The sequence below is a fragment of the Hyperolius riggenbachi genome, chromosome 7 (assembly GCF_040937935.1).
Source record: "Hyperolius riggenbachi isolate aHypRig1 chromosome 7, aHypRig1.pri, whole genome shotgun sequence".
Taxonomy (NCBI): Eukaryota; Metazoa; Chordata; class Amphibia; order Anura; family Hyperoliidae; genus Hyperolius; species Hyperolius riggenbachi.
In genome coordinates, this window is record NC_090652.1 from 90,795,500 (window position 1) to 90,810,494 (window position 14,995).

General features: G+C 45.2%; 1 protein-coding gene across 5 annotated transcripts in view; it reads left to right on the forward strand.

Annotated features, from left to right (window-relative positions):
• The window catches only part of CASKIN1 (CASK interacting protein 1), a 361,626-nt gene that overhangs the window by 231,435 nt on the left and 115,196 nt on the right, over positions 1–14,995 (forward strand). For all 5 annotated transcript variants that reach the window (XM_068244315.1, XM_068244317.1, XM_068244316.1 and 2 more), the window contains exon 3: positions 11,799–11,896. In XM_068244315.1, the coding sequence (XP_068100416.1) occupies positions 11,799–11,896 (98 nt within the window). The remainder of the gene's footprint in view (positions 1–11,798; positions 11,897–14,995) is intronic.

Below are 14,995 nucleotides of genomic sequence, written 5' to 3' on the forward strand. Positions count from 1 at the left end.
GTGTTACGTTAATATATCAGTGTCGCTGATATATACGTACACGAACTGTTTATTTCCTGTGTTCAGCTAGTCAGTTTTCCAGCATGTTTTGGTAGTTTGCGCGTATCGTGAACACCCGTGCTGAGCTAGTTATCCTGTTCCTGGTCCTGTTTGTGGATTGCGTTCATCTCTGCGAAGAGATAGCGAATCCTTCTGAGTCCTGTTCCCTGTATTACTTCAGTCTTAGTCAGAGTTCCTGCTTATGTCATATATCGGTTCATTGCCTATATATACATATGTTAGTCAGACGTTACGAATAGTTTCATTGATAGCTGTAATTGTAATACGCTAGGAAAACATACTTATTGTATATTTATCTGTGTTACGTTCATCTATCTCGATCCTGCTATTTCCTGTCTCTCCTGTCCTGTCTTTGTGAGGCACGCCATCGCCGCAACGCATTGGCTGCCTCATTCCAGTCTGTCTGGTTTTGGACGCTTGCTGTCGCTAAGTAATCGCTAGCTAGCAAGCGTTCATTCTGTCTACCTGTCCTGATCTCCTCAGTCCTGGTTTATGCGCTCAGCGCTACCTTGCGCTGAGACGTTATTACGAAAGTGTTTGTGGCTGTTCAGATCTGCACCGGCTCTGTGCACCACAATCTCCTATTGGAGTCAGTCCTCTCCTCCACTAAACTGGGGATATCCTGATCCCTTGTGCTGGTGTGTGTACCTCCTTCACGTCAGCTTATGTGTTGTATGCTGACTGTGGAGATTACACCCCCAAGCTTAACACACAGGTTGCTGATTGAACACCGCTGTGTCACAGGTTACTGAATGAACACTGCTGTGTCACAGGTTACTGAATGAGCACTGCCGTGTCACAGGTTACTGAATGAACACTGCCGTGTCACAGATTACAGAATGAACACTGCTGCGTCACAGGTTGCTGAATGAACACTGCCGTGTCACAGGTTGCTGAATGAACACTGCTGCGTCACAGGTTACTGAATGAACACTGCTGTGTCACAGGTTGCTGAATAAACACTGCAGTGTCACAGGTTACTGAATTAACACTGCCGTGTCACAGGTTCCAGAATGAACCCTGCTGTGTCACAGGTTGCTGAATGAACACTGCCGTGTCACAGGTTACAGAATGAACACTGCTGCGTCACAGGTTGCTGAATGAACACTGCTGTGTCACAGATTACTGAATGAGCACAGCTGTGTCACAGGTTACTGAATGAGCACAGCTGTGTCACAGGTTGCTGAATGAACACTGCAGTGTCACAGGTTACTGAATGAACAATGCCGTGTCGCAGGAAGCTGAGTAACCATGTTGTGTCATACCAGGATATGGTGTATATATAAAGCAAGCACATTCTATTAGATTGTCAGCAGTTGGGTGGATTAGTTCAGACTCACACATGCAAGGAATGGCCAGTGACAATGTGAACAACCACTCTGGCTTCACTGCTCTGATATCTCAGTGTACAGTACTTTTATTGCCTGCTCTATGATCTGTCTCATGGTCTTTCCATTTTGTTAATTCATTGATTACTGTCACAGTAGCAGCCAGGTTGGGTACAGAACTTTAGCAAGCCTTTAAAGTGTACCCGAGGCGGTATGTGATATGATGAGATAAACATGTGTATGTACAGGACAAAACATATTAATAACCAGGCTGTTATATTTGTTTTATTTTACTGCCTGAAAGAAATTAATTTTCAGGCATGGAAGTGACAGCTTCTGTCTTGTCAGTACCTTGTCGCGAATATAGTAAACCTCGCTGATAAACAGATTACAGCCATAAAAGTTTTCCTGGCAGAATACAACTTCTGAGGGCAGGGAGAGATAAATATACATGAACTATTGACCTTTGTCTAACTCTGGGACACTTAAAGAGACACTGAAGTGAAAAAAATGATGATATAATGAATTGGTTGTATAGTACGGATAATTACAAGAACATTAGAAGCAAAGAAGATATTCTCATAATTTTTTTTTCAGTTATATAGTTTTTTTTAATTACATTGCATCATTCTCTAATATTTGCAGTTTACACACTACTCAGCATTCTAAAGGATTTTGCAGAGCAGGCCAGTGAACTATTGACCTGTCCTCTTGGGAAGAAAAAAACAATACAATGCCTGACAGTTGAGATAACAAGCTTCAGAAGTCAGAGCTCTCAGTGACTTTGAAAGTCGTGGAGCTCAATGGCTTTTTTTGCATAGATAACAAGTAAAGTTTCTTAACTCTTCCTGTACTGGAAACAGTATAAAGGTACACACACACCTCGGATTTTCGCAAACGACCCGGCGTTTGGACGTTTGAACGTCCGGTCGTTTGGACATCAAATCGGGCGTGTGTACAGTCTGTCGTTCAGCTGATAAGACTGGACTTGAACGATCTGCTTGGTGGATTGTTCAAGTCCAGTCTTATCAGCTGAACGACAGACCGTACACACGCCCGATTTGACGTTCAAACGACGATGTGTGTACGAGCCTTTAGGCTACTTGCACACCAAGACGTTGCGTTAGGTGCTACGTTAAGGTCGCATAATGTGCACCTAACGCAACGTATGGTGGTGCGGAAGAGGACGGTAGAGTGAGCCGCATTAGGCGGCTCTATCCGTATAAGGTATCCTAGAGTGGCGCTGATTGGCCGGCGGGACCACATGATGCGGAGCAAGACACTCCGCATCACGTGGTCCCGCTGGCCAATCAGCGGCCGCCAGTGCAGTGAATATTAAGTAGCCATGTGCGCGGCTACTGTAGCTGCATCTCCCCGCCTTCTCTCCGCCCCCCACTGAGCATGTGCAAACAGTCTAACGCAGCTATAGCCGCTCTAACGCCGTAGCATGCTGCACTTTCGGCAGAACGTGCAGCGTTACATGTAACGCAACGTGGGCTGTGTGAACAGCCCACTAGTGTTACATTGCTGTGCGTTGGGGGAGCGTTACAGGCGCACTAACGTGCGCCTGTAACGTCTTAGTGTGTGAGCAGCCTTAGACTCCTATATCTGCTGCTAATGTTTTATTCCTTAGCTGTACTACACATACCAATCATTATATCATAATTTTTTTTTTCCGCTTCAGTGTCTCTTTAATAAGCTGCCACTGATTAGAGACAATAAAACATTCAACCTACTTTGTAAATATTAAAATAGAAAACCATGGGAAACTTAAAAAAGTAATTTTTAGGAGTAGGATAAATATAATTGTTTATCTCATACGTTTATTTTCACCTCGTTTTCACTTTAATCGACCAGTGGGACAATTAAAATGCCTCATGGGGCAGTTTGTGGAATTTCAGTCACACAAGCCAGTTCTATACTAACTCAACCTAGGAAACAAATTCTGAGGCTTAACATGTTGAGGAAGACAGAATCACAATGCAGGTACAGTATGTCATTTTGTAGTGTTAGATTAGATTGGGAGGGGGGGGGGGGGATGAGTACAGTTGATGAGCCAATCAGCCACATACTAATAACACAGTGACAAGTGTTGGATGGAGTCAGCTCCAGCTGTTGGCGAATGTCATCTATCATGACATTCATATAATTACTCAGCTGCAGATGTCATTCTAGCCTATGTGACATTGCCAGCCTCGCTGCAGTGTGCATCGCTGATCCAATCCAATCTGCCTGCTAGAGAATACGGAACATTCTATACCAGAATAATCTGCTGCAAGCTTCATTCCGTTTCCGCTGTGGGCTGTTCCATTGCAGCTGAGTGGGATTTACACTGAATAAGACACAGAGCTGTTCTATGAATAGATGTGTATATTGTATAGTGAGTTCATACCCGCCTCCCTGATACATGCAGGGGGAGAGTATTGTAACATCGGGCTCAGATATTAGCTTCCCACTGTAGTGTGGATCTCATCTGCATTATAGTAATGACTTTCATAGCCACAGCACTTCTGTGATCTTTGCTTAGCGGAGTGCTGGGGTCTTTTTTCTGTGCTATTCCTGTAAGAGGCACATACAGTACAATTCTGCAGGAGAATTGAGTCCCATACACACGTACGAGGCATATGCGCCAGCAGAGATTGGGACTTGATTTCTCAGGCACATTGCAGACCTAACACTGTGCAGATGCATCTCTAGCCTTCAAGCTAGCAACATGTTCTGTTGCTATGGAGGAGGAGGCACATTGGAGCAGCGCAGGAGTGACATTGCGCAGTGGCGTGAGTGGGGAGTACCATGTATTTGGATCCGCTAGGCTAATCATTGACTGATGGCATTAGTGACAGTTGTACACACGCTAGATTTCCGGCAGAGGCGCCAGTTATAGGCCGAGTTTCATCTAGTGTATGTACAACAGCCCTGTTCTAGAAATTATTTTGATTTAGTTTTGGGAAGTGATTGAAGGGGTTAAAAATTGTGTGTTTTATTGCGGTCTGTATCCTCATTGGAAAGATATTTTTTATTGGTTTCCCTCCTATGGGCCTCTATTGAATTTGTGGTTTTAAATTCTGATTTCCCTATTTTTTCGGATTTCTTTTTCAATCAAAAAATATTTGTACACAGGGCCGGATTTAGGCCAAGGCCACCTAGGCCTTGGCCTAGTGCAACACAGGAGGAAGGGCACCAAAGCAGCAGGCTAAACTGGCAGGGAGATAACCTTGGTCTCTGTGCACGTTTGCATTGTGGACTCGGACAGCATTGCAGACGGAAAGGAAGAGGATGCTTCTGCACTGGAGATGAGCAGAGAAATGAGTGACACTGATGGCTGCTGTGGTGTGAAGGCGAGCTGGCTACCTATACTGAAAGGTGGGGGGGTGTAAAGGAGGGATTAAGGGAGTCATCTGGATACCTATACTGGAGGGAAAGGGGGGAGGAGTCATCTGGCTACATATACTAGAGGGAAGGGGGAGGGGTCATCTGGCTACCTATACTGGAGGGAAAGTGAGGAGGAGCCATCTGGCTACATATACTAGAGGGAAGGGGGAGGGGTCATCTGGCTACCTATACTGGAGGGAAAGGGGGAGGGGTCATCTCGCTACCTATACTGAAGGGGGGCGGCTGGTGACAGTGGCCTAGGGCGGTAAAGAGTACAAATCCGGCCCTGTTTGTATAGTCCTTCTCTGGGGCAGTGTTATACATTACTCTCCCCTTTTATCAAATATCTTCACTTCCTGCTTGAGTATTTCAGATGACCTTTACCTGCGCAGTCCTGCTGCTCTGCTATTTGCCATGTTCTGCCCTACAGAGAGGGGAGGGAGAGTAGGAGCATATGCTGCAGTGGGAAATGACAATAGCTTTTGGGGGTGGTTTTCCAGCACTCTTCATCACTAATAACCAGTCGAGGGGCATCAGGGAACACCTTTGCGCATCTCAAATGATTGTTGCAGGTGTCCAAAGTTGCAAGTGTGGATGAGCCCTTCAAGATGCAAAATTATACATGGGGCCAATTTATAGCGGTGGATAAATTATTTTACAGGATGAATTAATTTACAAAGGAAATCTACCTATCCTTCTGGCCAACCAGAGACTAAGAATGTGATTAATGGCGCCAACAACTGTACCTACATGTGCAGGTCAATCGATCCTTTCCAGCATGCTATGCCCACTTGTTTAGTGACCAAGAAAATGATCTAGGGTAGCCCCGTGAGAAAGATGACTTAAGGTGGCTACAAACGATCCAATTTCTAGTGAAACATCGTTCAAGCGATCAGATAATTCTGATCGGAAGAAAAATCATTCACTTCACCATCAACGAACCAATCTTTGCTTCCTATCTATCACAACCAACAAGTAAATCCAAATTTTGGTTTGACCAAAATCCAATCGGACGACTTTTTTATAATCGTTTGATCGTGGAGATTATTTACAACCAATCCAATCCGAATTTCTGATCGCTCGAATGATTTTTCGCTAGAAATTGGACTGTTAGTGGTTACCTTTAGGAAGGTACCACCATCACGAAAAATTGCAACATTTAAAGTGTACCTGAGATGAAAGGATGGAAATGTTTTATACATACTTTGGGCTTCCTCCAGGCCCCTCCACGCAGATCGCTCCCTCACCCCGTCCTCCGCCTCCTGGATGCTCCGGTAGATGCCCCGTACGCCCGACTGGCTAAAGGTAACGGGACATCTATCGGACCATCCAGGAGGCGGAGCACAGGGGTGAGAGAGCGATCTGCGTGGAGGGGCCTGGAGGAGAAGCTCCAGGTATGTATTAAACTTTTCCATCCTTTTGTCTCAGGTTTACTTTAAAATGTATGCGAATGAATACATATAAAATGTACATTTGTTCCAGAGTTAAATGCACCATAAATTCATTTTTCCTTTTATCGCTGTCACAATAGGTTGTAAAGAAAGACCAGGCGGGTTTTGGACTAGTCCATCTCCACATGGGGGATTCTCAGGATTTTCTTTATTTACAAAAGCACTTACAGAAGGTCAGTTGCTCAGTCCAACTACCAAAATGCTGTGCAAGCAAGAAGGGAGGCTGGCCAGCATCTTTGTATAGATCTTTTCCAAGAAGCGCTTTAGTAAAGAATAAAGGAAATACTGAGAATCCCTCATGAGGAGATGGACTAGTCCAAAACCTACCAGATCTGTCAGATTTCTACTGTGTACTGTAAGCAGCAGCTACATAGAAGAAAAGAAATTGCTAATGCATTTTACTCTGGGAGAAACGTACATCTATATGTAGGGTATGTGTACACATGTATTTTACACTACATTTTTTTACGATAGTGGTCCTTTAGCAGCTTCCATAACAATAATAGTGCCCATATGCAAATAACTTTTATTCCTCCTAAGTTTTCTCCTCGGTGATATTTTTTAAACTTATCCATAAAATGAATTTTAAATGGCCAGCAAGCAAGAAATCATTCCAAAATAATTTTGATAGTACTTTTACACCTACTTTATTGGTACCTTTGCAGTTGCAGAGTGCTGAAAAGTTACTTTTAAATAGAAAATGAAAAGTTATCTCCTAGGAGAAAACTCAGGAGAAAAAGTGAATTGCATAATGCTCGGTACACATGATGCGTTTTTTTCGGTCGCTTTGTCATTTGATTGATTTTCAATTTGTTTTTCCGCTTAATTTTCCACTTGATTCTCTTATCTTTTCTTATCAATTTCCATTCACTTCTATGAGAAATCGAGCAGTAAAACGATCAAGAGGAATATCGGAAATGTCGGAAATGATCTATCGAACGCATCTATGCAACTTCTCATAAAATGCTTTTTAAAACCCCAGAAAGCAAGAAAATACTCAAAATAATTTTGACAGTACTTTTTCACTTACTTTTTGGTACTTTTTCCATCGCAAAGTGCTATACAGTTATTTTAAAGCTAATGTAACCTCACCTAAAATAAAAAAAGTCAGATACTCACCTAAGGAGAGGGATGGCTCTGAGTCCTAATGAGCCTATCCTCTCCCGGTGCCCGGTGGATCCTTCGTTCAAATCCGTCGCCGCGGGGACTTCGGAAGTCTTCGGGAGCACTCGAAGACCGGCGGCTCCATACTGCGCAAGCGCGAGTGCGACATACAGGGCACTCGCGCATGCGCAGTATGCAGCGGCCCGTCTTCGGGAGCCCGAGTGCTCCCGAACACTTCCGAAACCTCTCTTCGGCGGCGAAAGTGACAGTATTTGACCGAAATGGTCGAATACTGCTACGGGGGATCCTGAGCGGGACCAGAGCTGGGACAAGTTCCTTCAGCACCCAAGGCTGAGACACCAAAGTGCGCCCCTCCATCTCTCCGCCCCAGCCGTCACACACTGATTGCTACTAGACTAAGAGGCGCCCCAGGGCCCACAACCTCCCCAACAACTTAATCTCTAGTTATCTGACTTGCAGTCACTGCCATGTATCCCCTTTTCCTATTTCTTTCTGCTTCAGACACAATTGGGAATGACAACTGAATGAATTGTGCGCCCCCTCCTACACTGCGCCCTGAGGCTGGAGCCTCTCCAGCCTCTGCCTCGGCCCTGAGCGGGACCAGGCACCGGGAGAGGAGAGGGAAGTCTCATTAGGACAGAGCCTTCCCTCTCCTTAGGTGAGTATCTGACTTTTTTTAGGTCGGTTCCCATTAGCTTTAAGAAGATGAAAAATGATCTCCTAGGAGAAAACTCAGGAGAAAAAGTTAATTGCATCTGGTCCCTGGTATGTTAAATCACCATTGGAGAGACCCTGTATGGGGCACATTGTGAGCCACACGGTCATACACTATACACAGGGCATATATTGCTTATCTGCACATCTTCCCTGAATTTTTCCTCACTGAAAGTTACATTTGCATTGCATATTCTGCTATGTAGCCGGTTAGGGTATAGATATTGCTGAATGAGTATCCCTTTAAGATTGAAGGGTCATGCATTGTACTTCATTGCCTGCAGCCAGACGTATCTCATCAGTGTGACAGTGATTCCAGTGCTGTGTTTGTGTTGGCAGTGCCCCCTGGCTGTCTCACATGAAAGGCTGTGCCTCCTGGCAGCCTCCCTGACACAGCTCAGCATCCTCCGCTACTGACAGCGAAATATTGGGGAGGGCGGCTGCACAGGGGAAATCTCCATACTGATTTTCTGCTTGGATAAGCCGGACAGCTTTACTCAGCCGTGGCTGGAAATTTACTAACATCAACCCTGGTGTTGTAATCAGCAGCTAAACAGCAGAGGCCAGAAAGCACAGAGCGATTAGTAATCTCATTACCTCTGCAGATCGCATGTCTGGGCGTAGCGCGGAGCTGTAACCCCTCACACTCGGCCTGTAGCCCCTGCAGGAGGCGCTGCCAATGCCGGCTGTGGATTTATGATGAATAGTTCCTGTGTTATGTATGCAGGCTGCAGTCAGGATGAACTGCAAGAGCAATTAGCGGTGGCCTTATGACACAGTTACTGCACAGATCTAGAGCCCCACTAAACACAGCCAGGCAGATTTCAGAACTGCATGCTTGCTTTATATATTCATTATCCTAAAATGGACTGTTATAATAATATTAGGAGACAATCAAGTATGTAAAGGGGTCATTTGATGTCACTGAGAAACTTGGTAATGATTAACCCTTTCTAGCCCATTTTCTCAATCACCCCCCCCCCCCCCCCCCCCTTTTAGCACTTTTTCAAGTGTGTGTGTGCGTGCGTGCGTGTGTGTGTGTCGGGAGAATTCTCCTTTGTCGAGTTGTACTACCAGATCTATAGTTTATTGGGTTGTACTACTAGATGCATGAAGAGAGGGAATAACTAGGTGGTCTCACTAGAGCCATTTTACCCCCGACCTCTGCCTGAGCTAATCTCTACTCCCCGTTCTCCACTCCTAACACTAATCTGCCTTTAGACCTGCTCCTATGGAATAAATATAGGCAAACCGGTAGAGGGATATGAGTAGGACTCTACTGAGCATGTGCAGATGGGGTTTTAGCATGCCTCAATAAGAGGATACATGGACAGCACACAGACCAGATCTCTGCTTCCTGGCACTAGTATCAGCGGAGGAGTGGGGCTCATGACAGCTTGTGCACTGTAGCTCCATCCCCACTGCATGCGCGGCAACATAACAATATTACGTGACATAGAATGATACCAAAGGGGATCAAACAACTGACGCATTTTGTCTGTCACTTTGACCTACATAGGCTGATGCCATGTCGGTCTGGATTGGCATCCACTTAAAATTTAAATTAAATGGCGGAGAAGAGGACTTTGTTCGACACTTTGATCTAAAGTCGGATACAGTCCAACATTGGATTGGAAAGAGTGAATAGGATTGGCTCACTATTGAACTTGTATTGTTCTTGTGGAATCTCCTAATGAAGTTTACATATTTGGGCACCTGCCACTTATCCTCCACCCTTCCCTTTCTATACACAGAACTGGCTGCTTATCACAGAGCCAAGCAGTGTGCCTGTACAGCAATGATCATTTTGATCAACAGACATTTGGAGTGTGCATGTACTTTTATAGCAATCAGGTTGGTGAATGAATATAGTGAATAGAAACCAATTTGTGGATAGAGTATGTATTTCATGGGCCGGTTGTTCTTGCAAACTGAACTACAGGGCATTTCGTTTCCTCTTTGGTTTCAGCCAGTGGGTGAGTCAGTCAGATGTGAGCATGCCAAAACCAACATAGGAAAAACAATATACTGTATTTTTTGGACTATAAGACACACCTTTTCTCCCCCAAAAGTGGGGAAAAAGTCACTGCTTCTTATAGTATAAATGCAGGAAGTTCCTGACTTGTGAATGCCTGCCAATGTCCGGGACTCCTTGTACTGTGCCCATGCAGAGGAGGACACGGGGGGCACAAAGGGGCATAGAGGAGGACACAAGGAGGACAGAGGCGGACACATGGGAACACAGGGGGGACACAGGAGGACACAGTGAGACTCGAGGTACAAGGGGGCATGAGGTACAAAGGAAGCATAATCCACAAGATGCTCCTTCACCATGGATGCACAAGGTTTAGTATATATTTTTCCCCTGGATTTTGTCCTCTAAATCTAGGTGCACCTTATGGTCAGGAGCGTCTTATAGTCCAAAAAATATGGTACGCCAGACAGACTACATTTCCCAGCATTCCTGAATTGCAGTAGATAATGTGCCCTGTACATAACGAGGTAGACTTGTAGTTCACAGAAAGTAGGTGGTGATCACTTGTCACACCGCTTACAGGAAACGGCTACAGCGCTAGAGGTTCTAAAAGCCCATCTGAGGGTAACCATATTAGACAGTACGATAAAGACAAAATAAATACCGAGAGCCCAATATAGTGTAGTATGCAAAACAAGGGGTTGGAAATGAAAAGTATATAATGTATATACTCACAAACGTGGGTTACCGCCTAGGTAACCACTGTATAGGCAGGTGAGGAGATTAGACCTGTCCTCATGCACGATTAAAAGTCGCTCTCTGTAGATAAGAAAAAAATGGGGATCAACCCCTCCACCAGGGGTGGATATTGATAATGTAAGAGTGAACAGAGGCGCCAGCAGGATAAAAGGTTCTAAAAGGCTTAAAATCCCTCAAGAGGTGGTGGTGGACTCGCTTCCTCGAAGCAGACAAGATACCGTCAGTTTTATGACAACAGGTTTATTAATATACTCCAAAACAAGCAGTGCAACGCGTTTAATGGGTATGTTCCCACTTCCTCAAGCAATAAACAGATACGAGTACACAGTAAAGTCTCAAGGTCACGAATAGAGGCGCTATTCAGCATAATTCTTCGTATTGTGTCTTTTCTCTTTCAATTATACTAGCTACTGTGAAAACAATGCATGCATTTTCCTGCATACAAATGCACATGGTGCACAGAAAATGCGTGCAGAAAATACATGTGAAAGTGCAAATGTGAAAATCAGATGCAGTGTGCAGGAACTGACAACATTGCTGTGCAGATTTTTCCTGCATACAGATTCTGGATACAATGGAAACGGGTCCATTGAAATACATTGCTATGCCAATTTGTATGCAGAAAATCCACACAAATTTGCATGTAGTGGAAACGGGCCCTCAGTGGTAATGTCAATCTTATGCGTGTATGTGTATCACTGCAGTAAGCCACACAGTGTTAGCCTTTAAAGTGGACCTGAAGTCTTGCACAGGACAGAAGGAAAACATAGAGAAATGCACCCTGTATGCATTGAGAGAGTTTAGCCTCCTCTTATTCCCCCTCATTTGTGTGTAAGTGTACTGCGGTGCGACGCAGTCTACAAGTATGCAAGGTACCTGAAACTGTATGATTGTGCCATGTAAACTGACACCTGTATCACCTCAGTGTATCCAGGCTCACCAGTCAGAAAGATTTGCCAGCATTACCTATACCCAATGCCAGCACTGACGCCCTGTAAATATCGTCTCTTTCAGGTTTTCAGCTCTGCACCATGCTGCACTCATCGGCAACACGGAGCTCATCTCTCTCCTCCTGGAGGCTCAGGCTGCTGTGGACATCAAAGATAACAAAGGTGAGACGAATGGTGCATGTTGTAGGATGGCTCATGGTAGGCAGACCCTGTAAGGTTGAGATCATACTGTGTGTGTTGCCCTTACAACAATAGTAGAGTAGAGGCTGGCATCAGATGGCGGAAGAACGATTGACTGGGTACACCGGATCATGTATTGTTGGCGTAACGTACGCCACAGTTTGTTTATGATCTCCATAGCAACTGACCTATACTTGCAGCCAATAGGCAGGCTTGCAATGATGTCCAATCCAGGAAGTGATGGTGTGCAGGAAGCGAGTAGACTCGCCACTCACCAATTGGTTTGAGCAAGCGCTAATGTCACTTCCGGGGGGGCGAGTTTTGATGCCGCGGCTGCCGTGTGTGCTGGTTGTGCGCCGCCGGAAACCATTTATAACCAGACTGTACTTGGGTAAAGTTGTTCTTCTTATTGGCCTCTGAGGAAGCTTTTTTAGCGAAACAGTTGTCAGGCCTCCCTCACCCCCACTGTGTATCCACGTGTGTCTGTTCACCGTTGATTAAAAGGTATTGATTTTTTTGCATAAACAGTGCCTCTATCTTCTCTTCTCTTGATGTGTGTTGCCCTTACATTTTTATAGGGCATGTTTAAATCCCTGTGTTGTAACAGACCACGATATCCATTCCTAACACACTTCCTGTGGAGCATTTTTGGATAACGTGTGCGATAATCCGTACATTACATTGTAATCCTTGATTGCATAAAAATAATGGGGCTTTTGTACAGTGTGCGCTGTGTTATACCCATGTTGTGGCAAAGGCGTAACGCAACCCACATAGTGTGAACTTAGCCTTAATCTATGTACACAGGCACTACAAAACTCATTTAAAATGTCAGACGTAGGACAGATTTCCCAATGCCCAAATAACCGGGCGGCGTATTAATATGTATGCTTCTACTTGACCCCAGGGCTGTGGAGTCGGTACAAAAATCATCCGACTTCTCCGTTTATGAAACCTCCGACTCCAGGTGCCCAAAATTGCTCTGACTCCTCGACTCCGACTCCAACACCAAAGCCCTTACAGGGCTATGGAGTGGGTACGAAAATCATCCGACTCCAACCCCTCAGTTTATGAAACCAAGCCCTGCTTGTCCCTGTGCTGTGTCCCCATATAGTGTTCCTAAACTGTGGAACCTATGACCCCATATAGTGAGCATTGTACCAGTATTGGTGATGTCTCAAACCACACATCAACTATATATGCACTTGTATGTCTATTGCTGGCTGTCCTGATTGTACAGAGTTTTGAACTTTTCATGTGTCTATGCTCCTCACTAATTGTTTTGTACTATGTACAGCGCTGCAGAAGTTGGCACTATATAAAGTGTTGCTGTTCGAATGTTGGAATCCGGGTTTCCTTATTCAGAAACTTGGATAATGCTGTCTAAAGCACTTCAGCACCTCTAAGACCGGAGAGGGTCATGGAGCTGCATTCCACGTTGTGTTTCATGCGACTCCGATGCATATTGCTGCCAACTTCCACTGGCAATCTAGTGGTCCTTGTGACTATACATACGGTGTGTGTGTGTGTGTATATATATATATATATATATATATATATATATATATAATATATGTAAGTGGTCCCACCTTGATTACAGATTTCCCTGAAAGTCTAGTCCTTGTGGTCCAGTAGGCCCTCTTCCCCTTACACCATATTTTGTGGCAAATAAGACGCTCTGGACTATCAGACACACCTAGGTAGAGGGCAAAAACCAAGGGGTAAAAAAACATACTAAACCTGGTTGCGTCTATGGTCCAGGAGCGTCTCCTCCAATTATTGTGTCCCTCTTGTGTCTCCTGTGTCCCCCATGTGTCTCCTTCTGTCCCCATATGTCCCCTTCTGTTCCCCCATGTGTCCCCTTCAGTCCCCTGTGTGTCCCCTTCTAGCCCCTTGTTTTCTCTGCTCACCCCTTATGCCCTTTTCCGCTCTCCCTGAATTATGTAAAGCAGCGACAGTACGGCTCAGTGGGCTCACTTCATCCAGCAGCAATCAGAGACCTCACTTCTCTCTCTTGGAGCTCCTAGTGCCAGCTGCTGCTGATGACACGATCAGCAGAAGTCGGCACTAGGAGAGCCGTGAGGGAGAAGAGAGGTCTCTGATCGCCCCTGGAGCTGATGGATGAAGTGAGCCCAATGAGTCCTGTTGCCTCTGCTTTACATTATCCATGGAGAAGGACACAACGGGTGAGTGGAGGACACAATGGTTGGAGTTCCGTATCGACTGTGTTCATAAGTTGGCAACTTGGCATATAAGACATAGGGACTTTTTTACCCCAAAATACGGTATATGTTACCTAGGTAGTCTAGTGGTCCCCTCCTCATGCAGAAATCAACTGCTGGAAGCATGCAGGTAAGTATTTAGCTGGCCTCTCCTCAATTCAAGTGACAAGCAAGCACTCCTCAGTAATCACTGCAGCCAGCATCATACAGCTGTGTATGCCGGGTTCCAATACTTGTGGCTATACAAGGCTGGCTACAGTGCTGGACACAGGAGAGGAGCAATCATCAGTGGAACGGGAGAGGTGAGAAGCACATTTTATTCAGCTATCACTATGATCGAATAGCTCTCGACCAGCACTAAGAGGTGAAAGTTGCATCTCCAACATAGGTTCAGCAGCAGGTGCACAGGGACAGCGGGACGCTGCTATGGTAATATACATCGTATCAGAAACGACGTCCACAAACACAACGTAGATTTCCAATAGTGCAACCCCGAAGTGGTACCATGTAGTGAGGTGAATATGAAGTGTACCTACTTCATTACATTCTAAAATAAAATGGCAATTGCCTGGCTGTCATGTTCACCATTTGCTTCAGTAGTAATATAATACACCTGCAAGAAGCATGTATCCAGGAAAGTCAGAGCACCTGATTATCACTCTCCTGCCAGGTCACAAACTCACAGCATTTAAAGTAAACCTGTCAGTTTACGAAAACACAAACGATAGATGCTTAGTATGGAAGGGCCTGAGGGCAGCCACGAACTTCAAACCAGCTTCTCAGCCGGTGACCCCAAGTCTTCAACTGGCGGAGGAGCTCAATGAGTTCTACTGCAGGTTCGAGCGACAACCTGGCCAGC